The sequence below is a fragment of the Rhipicephalus microplus genome, chromosome 6 (genome assembly GCF_043290135.1).
Source record: "Rhipicephalus microplus isolate Deutch F79 chromosome 6, USDA_Rmic, whole genome shotgun sequence".
NCBI classification, from domain to species: Eukaryota; Metazoa; Arthropoda; class Arachnida; order Ixodida; family Ixodidae; genus Rhipicephalus; species Rhipicephalus microplus.
The window spans coordinates 172,797,850-172,818,487 of NC_134705.1; the positions used below are offsets into that span (position 1 = coordinate 172,797,850).

General features: G+C 43.3%; 1 protein-coding gene across 6 annotated transcripts; it reads right to left on the bottom strand.

The window, feature by feature from the left end:
• Positions 1 to 460: 460 nt before the first annotated feature.
• LOC119168324 (uncharacterized) lies at positions 461 to 19,814 on the bottom strand. Of its 6 annotated transcripts, none has more exons than XR_012884346.1 (3): positions 19,612 to 19,814; positions 18,833 to 18,924; positions 461 to 1,761 (listed from the first exon to the last, which is right to left on the bottom strand). XR_012884346.1 is itself a non-coding variant. In XM_075867016.1 (3 exons), exons 1-3 carry the CDS (start codon positions 19,009 to 19,011, stop codon positions 1,214 to 1,216), a joined length of 651 nt encoding a protein of 216 aa, XP_075723131.1. In that variant the 5' UTR covers positions 19,012 to 19,133; the 3' UTR covers positions 461 to 1,213. The 6 variants fall into 6 exon arrangements, 4 of the variants coding, with proteins under 4 accessions (XP_075723131.1, XP_075723128.1, XP_075723129.1 ...); XR_012884345.1 differs by having other exon boundaries at positions 19,597 to 19,814; XM_075867016.1 differs by lacking the exon at positions 19,612 to 19,814 and adding an exon at positions 19,001 to 19,133.
• Positions 19,815 to 20,638: the final 824 nt, after the last annotated feature.

The following is a 20,638-nucleotide window of genomic DNA, read 5'->3' on the forward strand; positions in this document are numbered from 1 at the left end:
AGCAGGTGATGGAACCAGTAGGTTATGAAACCAGTAGCTTCTGGTTCCAGCGGAGTGTCGCAGGCAGTCGGCCAACTTGCAACTCGTTGACATGGAGCACACCTTCAAGGAACAAGCTGGCAGTAAGCCATATTGGAGCTGCATATTATCAGCTAAAGTTGTATTGCAGCTTGAGCCAGCTGAAATCCGGCATGTTTCTGTTTGTAAGTTGGTCCCTTCACAGCTGAACATTGTGTGCCCCCAATAACAGGGTAACCTAAATCCGTGCTCACGCGTATACCTTGCAGTGCTTACACTAAGCAAGAGGTGGAGTTCACAGATTGGGCCATTAATGCACAGACACATTCCACTTTCCGCAGGGCGTGCCTCTCACTGCACTAAAGATTGAAACTACTGAAGCACTCGCTGTCAGCGCTCATCACTGTCATGACGCAGCACACCACAAATCCAAGACAGCATATCAGAGCCAGCTCTCAACTTTTATTGTAGCGTTAGACATCATATATTTGTAATTATTCTAAACAGATTTAATATGAGCATTGAACCTCCAAGAATGTGTAATATTCGCAATGAACAGTAATTTATATCGTGGGACGGAACATAAAACAGTGATCATGTGATAAATGTGCAATTGGTGCATTCAAGTGTTTGTGTTCAAAACGACAATGAAAATGCGATAACATTAAGAATGGGCAATAAAAAAAGAGCTGTGAAAAATCACATTTGCACAGGCATAGCGAATCACAGAGGCAACAAAATCACAGATGGCACATACTTTGCCAGCAAATGCGTCGACAAAAAAAAAAATGAAGGAACATCATTTCACCATTTACCCAGCCACTACGCAAAGGGCACCACAAATACAAATGTAGGACAAAGAAAAGTGAAAAAGGCAGAGTTCCTGATGAAAGGTAACACTTCACGAATAAATTAGTGAACTTTCACTGGTTTTGTGAACATGTATTTGATGAATGGGACATGACAAGTGTTACGTAAGCCTGAAAGCAATATATGACAGTGTTTCAACGTGTTCATCAACAAAATGCCATAAATTAACCACAACGTCATAAGAGAGGATTGGGGGCATATCTACTCCTATTACAAATTAACACAAAAAAGGCCAAGACAAAAGACTGGTGAAAAATGCCTTCACAAAAACAAACCAAAGAAAGAGCACTGGTAGCAGAACTTCAGCTAAAATGGTCACAGCTTGTCACATTTCGCAGGTGTCCTTCGTGGTCTTTACATTGCGCATGTCACTTGGGGCCTGATGGGCACTTTTACGCCGGCTCGCCCGAATGGGTGCGCATATGCCTCTTGAGAATGAACTTTCGGGAGAACTCGCGGCGACACGATGGGCATTCTTGCATAGGAAGATGTGAACAAACAGGTGAATATTTAAATAACATTTTTGAGAGAAACTTCGTGGACACAAATGACATTTATGAGGCTGCTCGATCATATACGTGTGCACGTGCCTCTTCAGAGAGGAGTATTGGAAGATCTTCAGGGGACATAACGGGCACCTATATGGTCGCTTGCCTTTGTGGGTGCGGATGTGATTATTTAAGGCGTCTTTTCGGGAGAAACTTCGGGGACACGATGGGCATTCGCAGGGCCGCTCGCCTGTATGAACCCCGACGTGTCGTTTCAGGCAAGACGAATAATCAGCCTCACAGTCACACAAGTTGCAGTGGTGACGGTGACCTCGATGTGGCTTCTCAGCATTCATAGTTGCTGTATCGATGAGAGGCCCCGAAACTGCATAAAGAAAACGAGAGTGTCACTCACATATTGCTTTAAAAAATAAGTTACCTTAAATTCTAAGTTTATTTATTTATTATTTATTTATTACAACACTGCCGGTCTGATCTTCGGACCTTAGGCAGGAGTGTGTACAAGTGAATACAAAAAAAAGGTTACAGTAAACACGTATGAAGCATTGCGGCGATAATAACAACAAAATAAGAAGAATTCAACGAATTCATACAAGCAAAGCAGCAAAATACTTAAATAACCAGTGAGAACATGAATACGTAAACATATGGAAGAAAAAGAGCGTAAGGGTTCGTGTAAAACTATGTCAGAGCTATGTCCCATGAACTGAAAAGCCTGTAGATAAGATGGTAGCGACGGGCATTCCACCACAGTTGAGGAGAGGAAATTCCAATTGGTTGCAGATCTCGGGAAAAAAGAGTACTATAAAATGTTGGTGTGACTATATAGATAACTCGGTTAGTTTTTTATTATGAAGGTACCGAGTAGGCCGCCGGTGGGAGTCTTTTAGATATGTATCCTTTTTGATACCTAACTGTCCATGATAAGGAAGGTAAAATAGTTTCATTCGTTCGCGGTATCGGCGATTTGCTCATTTTTCTAGCTCAGCCGTTTCTAGAAAAGATGTGACTGATGCCTCCCAGCTGTATTGATTAAAGATGGACCTTAACTGATTTCCTCTGTATTTTTTCCAATATGGAAATGTTTCTTTTTGTGTATGGATCCCAAACAGCGGCACAGTATTCCAGGAGCGGCCGAATAAATGTTTCATAGGCTAATATTTAAACTTCTGGAGAGGACTTACTCAAGCGCCTCCTTAAGTATCCAAGTTTTTTCATCGCCTTTCTATGTATGTAGTCAATGTGGTCATTCCATTTGAGATCATGAGAGATTATAACTCCTAGATACTTATAGTTAGTTACTATTTCCAGAGGTTCATTATCAAAGCTCTCACAGCATGGATTTGCATCAATAGTTGGGACTGAATACCGAACTAAACATTAGAAATTAGTAACTGCTAAAGGATAAATGGGGGTAGCTTTAATTTAATACTGCGATACCAAACATCGTGGGGTTTCCAAATAGCAGCTACAATTTGGGAAGAAAAATATCCACGCCATCTGCTGATGGCAAACAATGCATACTAATAGTTATGGCTAGGTGAATCAGCTACGAGAGAAATCGAAAAGCAGGTAAAACTTTGCAGGAAGGACTGATGATATTTCGTTACAAATATAATGGATGTCAAATTACCTGAAAGGGCGAAAGATACTTACCAGCGCTCGCTGCTCAGCGGCAGCCCAGGAGGCTGTTTGAACACTGTCGACTGTCAAATCGCAATTGTAACTGTATCCAGTGCCAACAAGGAAAGAGCACGCAACACCAATCACAAAAGTTTTATTTCAACAGTAAGCACAATAGAGCGCTAATAATTTCATGGCTCCGAGATGCCAAGGATGTGTAATATTGACAGCCCACTGTGAATGATTTAATGAGATGAAAAACACAGCAGCGATCTTGAGACAGACTGTTTATTGGTGCAACAATGCATTTCTACACGACAAAAAGTAAAATGCTAAAACGTCATAAAAAATACACAATAATGAAAGACCGGCAAAAACTATCACATTAAGAGAACAGAGGTAACAAGACTAAAATTAACAAAATGAAAAAGCCACAACTTCTCATTAGGAAAGAAACTAAACAAAAGGCAACAGTAACGTGCATGTGGGAGAGGTAATAAAGGCACAGTGTCGAATGAAAAGCAACATTTCACAAAGAGACAATTTGATTCTTGTGAGCTGATTAATCTGTATTTCAACAATAGTAAAACTACAATAATAGTGAGCATACGAAAACTTTTTAACGTGTTCTTGTACAAAAGGTCATTCGTCAACCTCCAAATCGGAGAACAGGAACAGAGGAAGCTATTTTAAATGCAAAAAATAAAAGAAGTCATCAATACAAAGCTACTTGAAATACAATAGTGTCTTCGAAGTAATAGGTAAATTTGATGCATTCATGAAGAGTTCTTGCATAGGTTGTGTCTGAGTGGGTTCACGAAAGGTCATCTTTTAACCACGTCATAGAAGAGCAATAGAGTGGTCTTGACTAGAGTAATTAAAAAAAATAAATGAAATGGCCAAGGCAGAAGGCTACAAGAGTGCTATGAAAGAGTGCTTTCATAAATGCGTAAACTGTTAATCTTCTTCATTTAAAAAGAAAAGGCACTTGTAAAAAGAAAAGGTTTTATGTCCCAAAACCATGCAATCCTTTACAAGTACAAATACAGAAGTTTTCGATCACCTTACAATATGTTGAATATTCACATTGTCAGTGAAATGCCCTGTAAAAAGTATTAAAAGCAAATCAAACATTTTGCATTCATAACGATTCTCTAGGGTGAATAACAAAGCTGTGCTACCATTGATAGAACCAAAGCTTTAATTTATTCTACGTAGCTCAGCACTGTCACTGTGTTCTAGAGTTACTGGTCAAAAATGCCTTTATTGAAAAAAAAAATGACTGCATAGACACCAGACATTTTACTAAAATGGTTAGTGCTGATCATGCTGATGCTGGTGTCCTTTAAGGTGGTTACTCTGATTTATACGGTTGCTCCGCACATGCCCACCATAGGTGCGGGCATGTGCCTCTTCATATTGCACTTCATTTAGAATTTTCGGGGACCTGAGGGGTGTTTAGGTAAGTGGCCGCTCGCCGGCATGTGTGCCCATGTGCTCCTTCAAATGGGACACCTGCGAGAATTCCGGATGATAAGAAGGGCACTTATGTAACCGCTTACTTGTGCGTGTTTGCAGGTGCCTACTCAACTCATGTTTCTCAAAGCCACTCTGGGGACACAAGTGGCACTTGGGGCCGCTTGCCCATGCGGGTGCACATGTGTCTGTTCAGATGGGAGCTTTCAGTGAACTTTTGCGGGCATGAAGGGCACTTATATGGCAGCTCACCCGTGTGAGCACGCAAGTGAACAGTCAAGCTGAATTTGTGAGCGAAGCTTTGGGGGCAGGTACTGCATTTATATGGCCGCTCACCCGTGTGAACGCGCAGGTGGCCATGCAAATCACACTTTTGACTGAAGCTCTGTGGGCACAGATGGCACTGGTACGGCCGCTCGCCTGTGTGAATGCGCAGATGCCTAATTAAACTGAATTTTCGTGAAAAGTTCTTGTGGCACAACTGGCACTAATGTTGCCGTTCGCGCATGTGGGTGTGCATGTGATGGTTCAATGTTTGCTTATGTTTGTAGCCCTGCGGACACAAATGACATTGATATGGCTTTTCGCCTGTATGAACCCTGATGGGTTGATTGAGGCTAAATTTACGATCAGTCATGTAGTCACAGAAGCCACAGCAATGATGGCGTCTTTGCTTCACCTTTACAGCCTCTATAGTTCCTGGATTGATGTGATACCTGCAGAAGCTGCATAAATTAAAGAAACCAGGTTACTCAGAAACCAGGACCTGCGGCGAGACGTACGGGAATTCCCAGGCATGTCCGTATGGTAATTAGGTGACGGTGAACGGTAATAGGACGATCGGGAGGGTGGCCGTAAGTAGTTCATGGTCGGACGGAAGCTTCGATGTTCTTCGGGAGTGTAGCCGCGTTGCTCGTCTTGTTGGCGCCTTCGACAAAACTGAGCGATATGTCCTCGATAGCCGCAGTAGTAACAGATTGGTCGAGGTGGGTGCTGAGGTGCGTAGTAAGGTGGTGCACGCACTGGCGGTGATAACGAAGCCACAGGTGTATGGTCTGCTGTTGTAGGCACAGAAACAATGGGTGCGGCAAAGAGCGCGGCAACTGCGGCGTACGTGCGCGTCTGGCGCACGCAGGGATCGTTGGAACACGTCAAACGCAATGCAGAGGCGATCTATTATTTAATCAGGTCTCGCAAGCTATCTTTTTCAGAATGGAAAGTAACTTCCGCAGCACAGGAAGAGCAGCGCCCGTGAAGCTGTTCATGAACGATGTCGCAATTAAGTGCACGCAAGTCGAGGGGTGCAGGCAAACGAATGTCGGTGGCATCGTAGCAAAGGTGAAGAGACTGAAGCTCGTCAAGTCGCTGACAGATGGTTATCACGTCTTGGGTGGTGGCAGGATTTTGCGTGGCGAGGGCGTTAAAGGTGACAGTGTTAATGCCTTTAATAATGTGGCGTATTTGGTTGTTCTGAGACATGCCGGTGTTCATGCGCTTGCACAGTGCAAGGACATCCTCAATATAAGAGGTGTAAGATTCACCCGGCAGCTGCGTGCATTCAGCAAGCTTCTTCTTTGCGGCCTCAGTGCGAACTGCAGGGGCACCAAATATCTGACGAATTTGCTGCTCGAAAGTCTCCCAGTCAGGAAGATCCGGGTGGTGGTTCCAGAACCAAGTTTTCGCAACATCGAACAAGTAAAATGGGACGCTGCGCAACTTCTGTGGATTGTCCCACCTGTTCAAATCGCTGACGAGGTCGTAGTTCTTGATCCTGTCTTCGACATCATCATCTCGGAGACCGGAAAACACAGGTTGATCACGCAGGGGAATGCTGTTGGGCGGAGCGGGTAGCGGTGGCTGCAGTAGGACGGCGACGTTGGGTGGATCAGGGTTTTCTTGGGCCGCCATGGCAGGAGGTTGTATGCGACGACCCGAGCGGAGCTCCAGCGAGAACGAGCGAGAGGACTTGAGGGAACGAAAAGCACCCTTCACCACTTGTGAGGAACCGGTTTATTCAGCCAGGCCCGAGCTAAATGACGCTGGTGATGATATTTACAGATGAAGAATATGTACAGGTGATGATGATATCAAAGAGAATAAAGAGTCATTCGCTTGTGTCGCTCACAATATTGAATACAGGGAGGAAAGTAGGCACTGTTCTGAACAGCTTAGCCAGACCTTACAGTAATGCTGGCAAGGAGAGCATTTATAAGTGGAGTGCGAAGTTGCAAGTTTCTTAAGTATGCGCTCATCATACAGAGCCATCTGTCCTATTTTCACCAGGTACTGTTGTATTTATCATACAATGGCTGTTGTATTTTATACAGCAAGTTGCTGCCATTAGCCAACAGTCGTCATAAAACGAGAGGTGTGTTTTCATCAGATACGCTTCTTGGCATAATGCATGGCATCGTGCAAGCACCGCGCTCCAGTCTGCTGACAGCACACTCGCATACAGGAATAAGAGAGAGGGTGATTGCATATCGTCGTGCACACTCAAGGTCACGATGCATACTGCCATAAGTGTGGCATACTTTTTCTGGAATAGCCAAGTCCGCTCTAACTGAAATTAATAGAAATGCAATCGATACTAAGAATATCGTTGAGCCTGCTCCAATGTTCTGCCAGAGCCCTCCTCTCACTAAATACCTGAAATGTACAAGCATCCAAGACCTATCTAGCCTATTATCATCAGAAGCCATGCGTAAAATTTGTGTGTGGCTCTTAAAGATTGGAACACTTCATTTTTGCTCATATTGGCCACCCAAAATCAGTCAAAACAGCAGCGAGTTTCTTTCGTTTTTGCAGTTCTGGGGTCATTCTTTTCAGTGTGCTCCACATGCACTCCAGCTTGCTAACTCCTCCATATCTCTGTGATGCTTGAGCTGCAAGGAATTTCTTGCTACGCAAGAATGGGGGCATGGAAGGCCGCCGCACAAGTTTTGAAATACGTCATTTACAAAGAAAAAAAAATCGTACTAAGAGAGACAAACGACTGATTCTGGTTCAGAAAAGGCTGAATATTCCAAACAAAAATTATTTTTTTTCCATATTGTTGTTTACCCTGTCCCCTTAAGTAGGTCGAAGTAGTTTCAACATTTATAACATCTCTAAGCAAACTGGGGAGATCTAAAATCATAACCTAAACTCAGAAAAGCAGTGCCAAATCAAAAGTAAAGCTAATTGTGCGCCTGTCTTGGTCAAAATGAGCCAGATTTATTAAACCAGAACTGTGTCAGCAAAGGTAATTACTAACAGAATTAAGGCAACATTAGAATTCAATCAACCAAAGGAACAAGCAGGATTTCGAACAGGCTACTCAACAATCGACCACATTCATACCGTCAATTAGGTGACCGAGAAATACTCAGAATACACCCAAGCACTATACATAGCCTTCATAGATTACGAGAAGGCATTTGATTCAGTAGAGATACCAGCAGTCATTGCAGAAACAGGGCGCCAACTTAGCATATATAAACATTCGAGCATTCTCAAATCATGACTGGTAGAGTACCACTATCCCTCAAGAGAAAGGTATATAACAGCTGCATCTTGCCAGTACTTACCTACAGAGCAGAAACCTGGAGGCCTACAAAGAGGGTTCGCCTAAACTGAGAACGATGCCGCGAGCGATGGAAAGGAAAATGATAGGTGTAATCTTATGAGACAAGAAAAGAGCATAGTGGATTAGGAAACAAACCGGGGATTAAGGATACCATAGTTGAAATCGAGAAGAAATGGACATGGGCAGGGCATGTAGCATGCAGGCACGACTGGATTCCCAGAGGAGGCCAGAGGGTGATGGGGAGTTAGGTGGGCAGGAGAGATTAGGAAGTTTGCGGGTATAAAATGGCAGCCGAAAGCAGAAGACAGGGTTGATTGGCGGATCATGGGAGAGGCCTTTGCCCTGCAGTGGGCGTAGACAGGCTGAGGATGACTAACTTTTTTTGGCATAACTGATAATATTTCGTTCTACAGTTGATGGATGTCATATACATTACTTGAAAAAGCACGAGATACTGTGGGGTCCTGAAATGAGATTGCCGCTCTCGGAACACACGGAGTCAGCAAACACGGTCGAACCAAACCAAACATCGTGTACATTTATTGAACTACTTTTACATTGATAATATTGTCAGCCGAATCAAATATGTATCTAGTGACATGCTGAAACATACCTTATACAATATTCCAATACACTCAATCTACAAAACAAATAGAAGGTAACGCAAGGGCGTCGTCGCAGACTCACCAGGGGAGGCCCACAGGAGACGACCTGCGCTGTCGTCCCCGTGAACCTACCGTGTAAGACGACCTCTAGCGCCAGCAGTAATGCGTAAAAAAAAAAAGAAAGAAGAGAAGAGGGGAAAGAAACGCTCATGTCTCATGTGCCATGACCCAGCCTCCCCGTGCGCCACAAGGCGCAGACAACTTTACAGGGGGTGATAGCACCTCCACAATACTTACTAGAACTCACTGCTTGGCGACAGCCGAGGAGGCTGTTTCAGTACTGTCGACTGCCAAATCGCAAATATAACTGTATCCAACGGCAATAAGGAAAGAGCCTGCAACACCAATCACATAAGTTATATTTGAATACTAAGCACAATACTGTGCCAATAACTTCACACACTTCCTGTGGGGCCACGAGATGCCAAGAATGTGCAATATTGACAGCCCACCGTAGTTGATTTAGTGAGATGAAAAATACAGCAGTGATCTTGAGAGAGACTGTTTATTAGTGCAACAATCCGTTTTTACAGGGCCAAAATGAAAACGCTAAAACGTCATGAAAAATACACAATAACGAACAACCTGCGAGAACTATCACATTTATGAGAACAGAGGTAACAAAACTAAAAATCACAAAATGAAAAAGCCACATCTTCTCCTTAAGAAAGCAACTAAACAAAATGCAACAGTAACACGAATGTGGCAGTGGTATCACAGGCACAGTGTCTAACGAAAAGCAACATTTCACAAAGAGACAAGTCAATTCTTACGAGCTGACTAACTTGCGTTTCTAGCATGATACATTGGCAGTATCAGTGAGCACAGGGAATTTTCTTAATAAGTTCTTCCCCAAAAGGTCACTCATTGACGACCAAATCGGAAAGCAGGAACAGAGAAACCTAGTCTGAATTAAAAGTGGTAAATATAGTAATGAGCTCCTCGATATACAAAGTCTTAAGTTTAATGCCTTCACACAGTTTTTCATAGCTCGTGTCTACAAGGGTCATTAAAAGGTAATTTTTTAACCACATCATAAAAGAGAAATTGAGTGCTCTAGACTCTAGAGTGATTACAAAAAGAAATGGCTAAAGCAGAGACCAACAAAAGGTTGCTAACATCACTGCATGAACTGTCAATTTCCTTCGTTAAAAAAAAGGCCACTTAGCTCCCACATAACAAGGCATACGTGCTGTTCTTAGTTTAACACATGTACACACACACACATGCTTCTTACAAAAATGTTGACACCTGAGAAAAAAAAGTCACATAGAATCACGTTACATAAATTACACAACGTGACAAACTCCACATAACTATGCAACTGCATAATAAAACTTAATTATGCCATATAGCTCTGCGCTGTCACAGTGCTATAGAGTTACTGTCGGAAGTGCCTTTACGAAAAAAAAAATAAGGACAGCACAGACACCAGAACCTTCTCTAAGATGGTTACTTGTGATCATGCTGATGCTGGTGTCTTTCTTTCAAGGTGGTCACTTTGATTATATATTTTAGGGCAAGAAGCCATTTATGGCCACTTCCCCGCATACCTAGGTAGGCATGTGCCTCTTCAGATTGCACTTTGTTGAGAACCCTAGGGAAAATAGAGGGCATTCAAGTGGCCGCAAGCCCGCACGAGCGTGAATGTGCCTTTTCATTCATATGGGATGCAAGTGAGGATTCTTGCGGTCATGAAGGGCATCTATATTACCTGTGTGTTTGGAGGTGTTCATTCAATGTGCATTTTTCAAAGCAGCTCTGGGGACACAAGTGGCATTTATACAGCCGCTCCCCCATGTGGATGCACATGTGCCTGTTCAGATGGAGCCTTTGTGTGAACTTTTCTAGGCATGAAGGGACTTAAATGGCTTCTCACCCGTGTGAACACGAAAGTGCCTATTCAAGGTGGCTTTGTGGGAGAAGCTTCGGGAGCAGATGTGGCAATCATACGGCCGCTCACCCGTGTGAACACGTAGGTGAACCTTCAAGTTGCATTTGTGAGAGAAGTTTTGGGAGCAAATGTGGCATTCATACGGCCGCTCACCCGTATGAACACGCAAGTGACCAGTCAAAGTGGATTTCTGAGAGAAGCTTTGGGAGCAGATATGGCATTTATATAGCCGCTCGCCTGTGTGGGATACAAGGTGTCCATTCAATGCGTGTTTATCAAAAAAACTATTGGGGCACAAGTGGCATTTATGCGGCCGCTCGCCTGTGTGTATGTACATGTGCTTCTTCAGTAGGTACATTTGCGTGAACTTTTGCGGGCATAAAGGGCACTTATATGGCTGCTCACCCGTGTGAAGACGCAGGTGAACAGTCAAGCTGAATTTGTGAGCGAAGCTTTGGGGGCAGATACTGCACTTATATGGCCGCTCACCCGTGTGAATTCGCAGGTGAACGTTCAAATTGGATTTTTGATAGAAGCTTCGGAGGCACACGTCGCACTCATATGGCCGTTCCCCTCGGTGGGTGCGAAGGTGGACATTCAATGGGGACTTTTGATTAAAGCTCTGTGGGCACAGATGGCACTGGTATGGCCGCTCGCCTGTGTGGATGCGCAAGTGACGGTTCAATGCAGATCTTCGTTCGAAGCTCTGTGGGCACAAATAACATTGATGTGGCCGCTCCCCTGTATGAACCCTGATGTGTTCATTAAGGCGAGATGTTTTATCAGTCTCGTAGTTGCAGAAGCTACAATGATGACGGCATCCCCACAACACTTTTTCAGCATCCATAGTTTGTGGATCGATGTGAAACCCGCAGAAGCTGCATAAAGAAGACAAAGCAGGTTATTTAAATATTGAACATATTGCGGAAAGTAGGCGCTGATCTGGACCTCAGCCAGATTTTAGTCATGCTAACAAAGAGCATTGATAAGTTGAGCATGAGGTTGCAAATTTCTTAAGCGTGCTTTCTTTATACAAAGGCGATCCTTGCTGTTTGCACCAAGTGGGGAGCCTTTTGTACTTCGTTGTACAGCAGGTCACTGCCACTGGCCAACAGTCGACATAAAACCAGAGGGGTGTTTTCATGAGATGGGCTTCTTGCCGAGGTGCATGTCGTGAGGCGTGGCATCATGCCAGCGCCACGCTCCGGTCTACGTATATATGTATCTGTATATAAGGAGACGCAAAAAAAAAACAAAATCCTGAGAAAAAGCTTCGGTGCGCAGCATTGAACATGGGACTTCCGCATCATGAATGCGAGGCGTTAACCACCGAGCCACTGAGGGGTACCTCCTTCAACGTTCAAACGGCAAGCAATTTATATCTACCACTTACCACTGCTGGCAGGCATCTCGGGAAGGAGGGTGGGGGATATTATGTTTTCAGCATTCTCATCTCTCACGGCTACTTTGGCCCACAGAAAGGAGGGGAGTGGACGATCTCTCACGCGCCCTTATCACCAGGTGGGGCGATTCATACGTTTTGGCTGGGGTTGGGCTTGGACTGGAACAATTCTGTTGTAGTTACAGGGCGCAGAAAGGTCACTGCAATCGTTGCACAGCCTCCATTTGCGAAAAGGGTGCACTTTTCAGACACAGCGAAGTAACAACCGAGACGCTTATTCACGTTCATCTGTACTTGCGAGTATGTTTCGTGCGTCATTGGTGCGTGAGAAACGCAGGGCACATTTCGATCTGCTTGCCATTCTGCGCGTGACCTTCAAATTTGTTGCTATCGTGTTCAATGCTTCGCCTTTGCGGCAAACCTGTGACTTTTTTTTTTTTAAACAGTCAAGTCCACTTAATTGAAACTGAGGAAAATACAGTTTTTTTTTTTTTTTTTGCTACTGACATTATGGTAGGGCCTGCTCAAACAACGTTTTGCCAGTACAGTATAACCTCGTTACAACAGACTTTCATAGTGAAGCGAATTTTAGTATGTTGTAAAGGGAGTATGTGAAGTCCATGTACTGTAACAGACTTTTATGTAAATGCATAAAAAGTCAGTTATAACAAGAGAGAATTGTAAGTCACAAACGCAACAGAGTTGACTAACGAATTTATTCTTAGATCTCTTGAAAAAAGCTAGTCATTTTTACCTGCACTGTGTGGCGGACAGCTTTAGACACTATACGCGCCTCCATTGTCACAAGTGTGTTCAAATCATCTGCACCCGTGGCCTTTTGCGTGAAATAGTTTTTCAGCTCTTGAATACAGTAAGGGCTTGAGAAGTTGACATTTTCTCGGTTACAGTCTATTACAGTCTCTGACATTTTCGTCTTCATCCTGCTGCCGTGCATTTGGCACACTGCGAATTCGGGCAACAATTTCTTCATCTGTCAGCTGCTCTGAGGTGACAAGGTCATCATCCACAGTTACATAATTGGAAAACTGCTGGCTCCCAAGGACCTCCTCGACAGCTGACCAGACACTGGGATCTGGTTGGCCTTCCAGTGGTGAGGGGTCTGTGCAGTCACTGTCACCAGTAAAAAAAAAACAGCTTTTCAAAAGTGATTTTGTATTATTGCTGGCTAAATCTACGCCCACACCATTGAAAGTACCTGAACAGCAAATTTGAGGTCCATGATCGACTTTCGCTTTTACTGCATGTCAAAAGGTAAACGCTCAGCAAGGCGTGAGCGATACCTTGACTTCATTGAGTGCACAATAGCTTCATCAATAGGCTGAGCCTTTGACGTTGTTTTAGATGAGAAGTGTGCGACCATAGTTGCTTGTAGCTGGGGAAGGTGCGTGTGGCTCGAGCAATTGTCGAGGAAAAGTAACACATTCCTGTTTAGTTGGTGCATCTTGCTGTCAAAGTCGAGCAGCCATCAGTTGAAAATATCTTTGGTCATGCAGGCACTTTTGCTTGAATCCCAGTCCACGGGAACGTGCATGCTACGCATGCACTGCGGTCTTTTCGACTTGCCTATAACGAATAGGCTGGTTTTTTTGCTCCAGTCCATATCGCAGCAAAAGAGGATGCTAACACGCTCCTTGGACTTCCTGCTGTAATGGCACACGTCTTGGGCGAAACAAATTGTGTTTCCTGGCTTTAACTTATAAAAAAAGAACGCTCTCATCGGCATTGAACGCACCCCGCGGTGCATAGCCTTCGAGATAAGCGGGAAGAACATCGGCTTTCCAGTCGGCAACAACAGTGTCGTCGACCCTCGCAGACTCTCCAAATAGACCCCTAAAGGCGATTCCGTGCCTCGATTTAAAACAGTTGAGCCAACCTTCACTGCACTGAAACTGTTCTTGATTAAAGGCAAATGCAAGTTGCTCCGTGCATATTCATACCGACAGTCCGTTTACGGGAATATTTTTTGAACGGGCGTCACGAAGCCACATCAGCAGGGTCTCTTCGACGTCAGGATATGAAGCTTCACGGAGCCGAAACCTCTTGGGTTGTAAGTCACCTAATACTTTCTTCGACAAGATTGTCGCTTTGCCGTTGACATTGGTATTGACCGTCTGCTTGGACAAGCCATAAGCTACGGCGACGTCCACCCGCTTTTTTCCTTTTTCAACTTGCTCAATCATGTCAAGCTTGTCTTTCAGGGATATTTGCTTACGCTTAGTCGCTTGCAGTGGCTTGCGACGGCCAGCATTGGCTGATGTGTTCAGCTCCGTAGGCTCAATCACACTGTGATCACATCCACAACGAACCAATGCACACAATACATGAGGAGTGAATTAACAAAACATTGAAACAGCCCCAGCCGAACAAAGCACCCGCTCAGAGAACACCTATCACTACCCACTGTGAGTGCCATGCCGAACGTAACTTCTATTCCGAGAGGGGCCGCTACCAAGTGAGGGCCTTCTATCAACTTTTTTTTACTTTGGCAAAAGTATGCAATTGCTTAAGAAGTATCGCTTTATTGTTTTTTTTTCTTTTTTTCAGTCAATAAGCAGACTGTTTTTTGCTTTGATAACACTGTAATCATAAAAATTATGCATCAATTTTCATACGATGCATTGGCCGTGAGTCGTAGTAAGACCTGCTAGCCGGATCGATCCAAGCCAAGCACGACTGTCTCAAAATGGTCGCCACCTGTGTTGACACCGCAGACACGTTGCTCCCGTCCTGGAAGTATGCCAAGCGATGTGAGAAGTCCGCTGTGAAGGAGTGCCGATTATTTTCTGGCCTCTCATTTCGGTCAATTATATCCGAATGCGTGTTGTACCCAGATCCGTAGTAAACAAATCTCGATTAACGGTACAGATAGGAAGATCAACATAACGCCGCAAATTTGTATGTACAGTGAAATCTCGGTATAATGAACTTCAGGGGACCACAAAAATTTGTTTGTTATTTTGAAAAGTCATATTAGAGAAAGCTCGAAAATTAACTATAAATACTTATTTTTCATTGATTAAAACGCCTCACCTTTACAACGGAGGCCTTGAACTCGTTTTTCAGGAGAAAAATAACAAATGCACAAGTAAACACCAAAAAACTCACGTTTTTTTTAGAAGTCTATGATATTTTTTTTTATGCGAGCAGCGCAAACTTTGCAGCGCGGAAGCCTCCAGCTCATCCACATTCCTATGGTGCGATTCGGTTCTTTGGTCCCAACAGCCTGCTTTTTGCCTTCCAGTTGCTGAAGAATATTCATTGTCTCGCATAGCGAAAACTGCTTCTGCTTCTTCGTCGCAAGCAGAAATGAACTCATTTGTAGTATCACCGCAGCGCGAACGCCGACTTGCTTTGCGGACGCGATAAGTAATCGCCGAAAAGAGATGAACACGACTGAAAAAACAAGGCCTCTAAAGAAAAACCCGAAGCGTCACGGCTGTCATCACCTCTTTCGAAGAAAAAAAAGTGCTAAAAAAAGAAAATTCCTTGCGTTTCGTTTTCTGCTTTCTCGCTTTCTCAGGGTTTCCGCGCCCATTCTTCCTGCTCCGCATCTTCCACTCTGCCTGGCTGACCTTTCCCTCCCGTGCTGCCCTCACCTCTGCGCTCGCTCGTAAGCCTGCAGCATCAGAGTTTCAAAAAAAAAAGAAAAGAAAGTCGCCCTTTAGTTTTTTTTTCCCCCTCCACATTGTCGCACGTCTTTCGAGAAGCAAGGCGTCCGTTTGCTTTGTCGTCTGCTTGCGTACAGCTCTGGTGGTCGCGACGGATTTCAGAACATAAGTTCGTAGTACTGAGGTGTAGTTAATATAATGCGGAACTAAATTAACCCTCGTTATTCTGAAAGTTCGGTATTCTGAAATATGTAATAGTGAAATACTTTTACATTGAAACGATTAGCAGTCGGCGCGGGATTTTTTATAAGTTCGTTAATATGAAAAGGTCGTTAATATGGGGTTCGTTATACCGAGATTTCACTGTAGTGTCCGAATGTCTGTTGTAACAAGATCGTACTGTACTCCCCTGTCATTAAGTGCCACAAACGTAGAAGCAGCTAAGATCTATATAGCCCACTATCATGAAAAGACACGAGTAATAGAATTTAAATCAAGCTCTTACAAATTGCAACAGTTCACATGAGTTTGAACTGCCCAAGCAAAAGTGGTCAGAATGCAACGAACAAACCATATGGAAATATTTTCCAGTACATTTAGCATCATCTTTGTGCCTTAGTTGATGCCATCCATTGTTGCACTGTCCTAATGGCAATGACTAAACTTGGAGAGTGAATGGACCTCACAGGCAATAGGACAACCCTTCTGGACAGTCGGCAGCATTTTCTTGAGTTCAAAATCTATAGAAGGTCTTCAGAAATATTTCAGCTCTTCGTAGCTTCTGAGCTGGTTCTTACGCCGCAGCCTTTCATATCACTTTTTTCATTGAAGAATGAATCAGTGCTAAATATCTTCAATGCAGTTTTCCATTTCACATGTATCGACTTGTACTGAATAAAAGGCATGGTCCTGTTGTGCTGACCTCGAAAAGAAACACCAAGAGGCAGAAAGAAGCACAAAAGTCGCTTATATTCAACCTTCACCCTATAAAATTATCTCCTTCCACGTGTACCAACTTATGAAAAAGCAATTGTAAAGTAAAAGCACAATATTAAGACAACTAAGATATAAATCAAACAAACTGGATACAATCATGGTGAATTTTCTTCGTGACAACTGTCGACACAGTTCTGGTTTAACAGATCTGGCTCACTTTTCATTTGAAACTGCTTTTCTGAGTAACCCCCGCATTCAGAAATGCTCATCGAGTTCAATATTGCAGAAATGCGTTTCGAACACGCTGTCTTTAACGTTGCCAAGGCAGCACAAATGCGTTTTGAACATACTGCTTCGAGGTGGCGGCAAGTCAAGTTCAAGACAAGGAGCGTTTGTGAATATGGATGTAAGTTTTACATGATTGTGACGTACATAGATTGCCCCAGTTTGATTAGAAATGTTGTAGAAGTCAAAGCTACTTCAGCATGCTTAATGTTCCCATAAAATTTAACCCAGTTTTGGTCTCCGGATATGGGTCTTTTAGAAAAAAAGAACACCACAAGTTCTTTACCCTGTTCCATGACTCCTCAAGTAACTTCTAATGCGCTCGCCAGAACGAGAGAAGAAAGGAAGAACTAAAAGCATGCGACTTATCTCTGTATCTTCGCTTATTCTCAATCGATTCAAGAAGCTTTTGCAGGAAATGATTAGTGAGGCAGTTAACTCTGATACTGAGGTCTTTCAAAGATTACTTTGCAAAGTGGTTCAAAACTCCTTTGAGGTATGTCCTAACCTTTTTTGGAAATCTCTTTAGGTTTTGATCCTAAAGTGATGACATTGTGCTGGGCTTAAAAAAGGGCTGTTTATGAAAAGACACTTCAGGCATGCTAGGTAAGAAAAGTACTAATTACAGTTTAATTATAGAAATTACCCAAAATATGCTCATCATGCAAATGGAGGTAACTGTCGATCCTCTCTTGGAAAATTAAAATAGTTTGGCAGCAATGTAGCTGTACATTCAGGCTGTGCAATGAACTATAATGTTTGCATTGTCATCAATGTTAAGCAAAGTATGGGCAAAAAACCCCAAAATATGCAAAGTGAGATGGTTGTATTTCATATGAAACCTTACTACATCAAAAGTTCCTTGTGGTTTTTGATTATCCTGTTCATTGCATAGGTTAAAGTTCCATGAAGAAGCATGGGCAGTTTCATTGAAAAATATTGGGCCATTCAAAAGTTACCAGGTCACCAGGCTCATAGCTGGGACCTTCCACAGCTGGCACGAGTTTCCCATTTGGCGATTTAACAGCTTGTAGTTTTTTTTTGTTTTTTTTAACCTTGTTTTTTTTTTGTAAGCAGTTGACTGGCTGAGAGCTTTGTTCAAGCAAGCTCAGTGCCGTCAAGGCAAGCTATTGTGCTGTAGTAGCCAGGTTCGACGTCAGTCTGCCTCAAGATATTCAGTCTGTCACTATTTCCAGTGCTGAACTGGCATGTTCAATCCTACAGTAGAAACGAGAAACAAAAAGAAGACGTGGGCCTACATGGACATCTTTAGGGACACAATGCCAAAACATCTTCTGGAGCATTCATTCGTGTTCTGGGTTTTTCCACAGGCATAGTTCATCAAGGCATATCGTTTACACAGAGGTCTGCATACACAGCCTTCTTTGTTAGGGATGTCTTTGTAAGAACCTCTAGTGTGCTTGTATTGTCCTGTGCCTAGAGATTTCATCCGACTGCAGACACACAAACTTTCTACATTCTGTGTTGCGGCCTTTGTTCTACTCGGAACTTAGCCTTATCTTGTTATTTTTGGAAAGACAACAATCCAATCTAGGACACCAAATTGAAGGAAAAGTAGCTTTCACAATAGTAGTACAACACATCAGCACAGTGTAAACACGGTGTCACCCTGTGTGGCCTGACGCAGAAGTTATTACGGTTTTTAATAAAAAATGGCTGCTATTATCATTGCTTATTCTCATTAAGCTTTAGCATACGTCACCACAAGCCAATCTAAAGGTATCCTGCTAAATTTGGCACAAATGCAAGTATGCTTTGCTTATTTAAACGTAGGCTTCATTTTTCAGGAAGGTCAACCGGTAGTTGTAAATGTAAACATAACTGTCCAAGAAACGTCATTTTTGCTTCAGAACAATTGTGAACGTCTGTATATTCCTTGAATATTAAAAAGTGCAATTCGCTTTTTTTAATAATGTTTTGAAGGGTAGCAACATACCTTTTACGTATCTTGAAGATGAGCTAAACAGCCTTTGAACCAGGCTCGATTCTAGCTGGGAAGGCACGTCACTGCCCGTGCTCAATGCTGAACTGCGAAAAAAGTGGAGGAGAGCCTGTTGTTACAATTGGAACAATATTGCGCAAGCTACGCCAAATGGACCCTAACCAACTAGCCATCCCAATAGTCGTTGCTCTTCGGTAGCGTTTCGGGCGTGTTAGTATGCCATATTACGGTAAGACATACCAACACGCCAACCAAGACGGTGGCACACGAAGACGTTACAGATAGCATGACGATAATTATAGCGCGAGAACAAAACGACGACACAGAGACAAGAAGGACACGAGCGCAAGAAGGACACGAAGAACACGAGCGCTCGTGTCCTTCTTGTCTCTGTGTCGTCGTTTTGTTCTCGCGCTATAACTTTTGTCATGCCATACCAACTAGCCCAAGCTGCCACACGTGACAGATAGCGCCTGTAAGTGTCACGTCTATCTCACTCCGTGTTTTTCCGTGCGTTATAAAACTTCAGCAAAGTAAAGCTGTTGACGACCAGCAAAATTTCCAACAACGAAAAGAAACACAAAAGGTAAAGTGCATTACTTTATACCCAGCGCCTCCTGTATTTTTTCTGGAGGCACTGCTTTAGCGGGTGCTGCTAACACGCGCAGGAAATCTTGGTACACGGTTCAAATCGGGGCACCAAATCGGCAGGTAAGGGCGCCCGTAGAATCGTAAAAGAGAGTGAACTGACAGAATACCTAAAGAAACCTCACGTCAACTGTGACCACTTCAAAGGACGCCATCAATACGTTGAAATTGTGCGCTTCTTGCCGCGCTAGAGTCAAGGAGGATACATAAAATTTGCTAGAGTGTAGCCACAAGTGTAGCCGCGCTCACTGTCGTTGTAATAACACCAATTAAACGTTGATGGCGCTACAAGACAAATTCAGCACTAAAAAATGCTGTGCTATTAGTACACAACACTATACTTTTTGCGCAAAGTTAACTTAAAATTATTTTTTATTATTTGCGTTCTAGCTATTTCGCGTGCGGTGGTCAAACAGCGCCGCAAGCGCGTTATCGAATTTATGGCATTTTTATTTATTTATTTATTTATTTATTTATTTATTTATTTATTTATTTCAACATTCGGGATGCTGAGGGCCGTGGTCAAAAAGCCTCTAATGGGCTTGACTGGGACCACGACCCCCTACAAATGGGCAGCATAGGCAACACTTTTATTGCAGTGACAATGTACAAAAATTTGAGCAAGCATAAAGCATAAAGTATAATAAGCATAAGCATAATAAAGCATAAGCATAATAAAGCATGAAGATTGAAAAGTAATAAACTCAAAGAAATGACCGTAATTATTTCCTTACACATACGATATCAATAACAGAATGTAACGAGGCCAGAAAACAAGATCGCAAGATTAGCACCAAGGTAAAGAAAATATGGGGCATGTGCCCATACGCTTACTACACTTACAATCAGAACAGTCACTCAAATGGAAGACAATATGGCATTCAAGGAAACGGCAGGAGGAAGCGCAGCATTTCTTTGCCGTAGTTAGTGCGCGTGCGCGGGATAAGCCATGTGTGATTGAAACGCGTGTTATAAAGAACTTTGCGGTGGTTTAAATTGGCAATGGTTCCTAAAAGGTTCTCGCCTTTTAATCCTGCCTGGTAGCGTTTCACAAGCTTTGAGATTAGTTGCTAAGACACAATCCTGGAGGTCATGTCGAACCACGGAGGAAGGAAAAGGTGAACCTTTCCTTCCTCCGTGTGTCGAACCTAT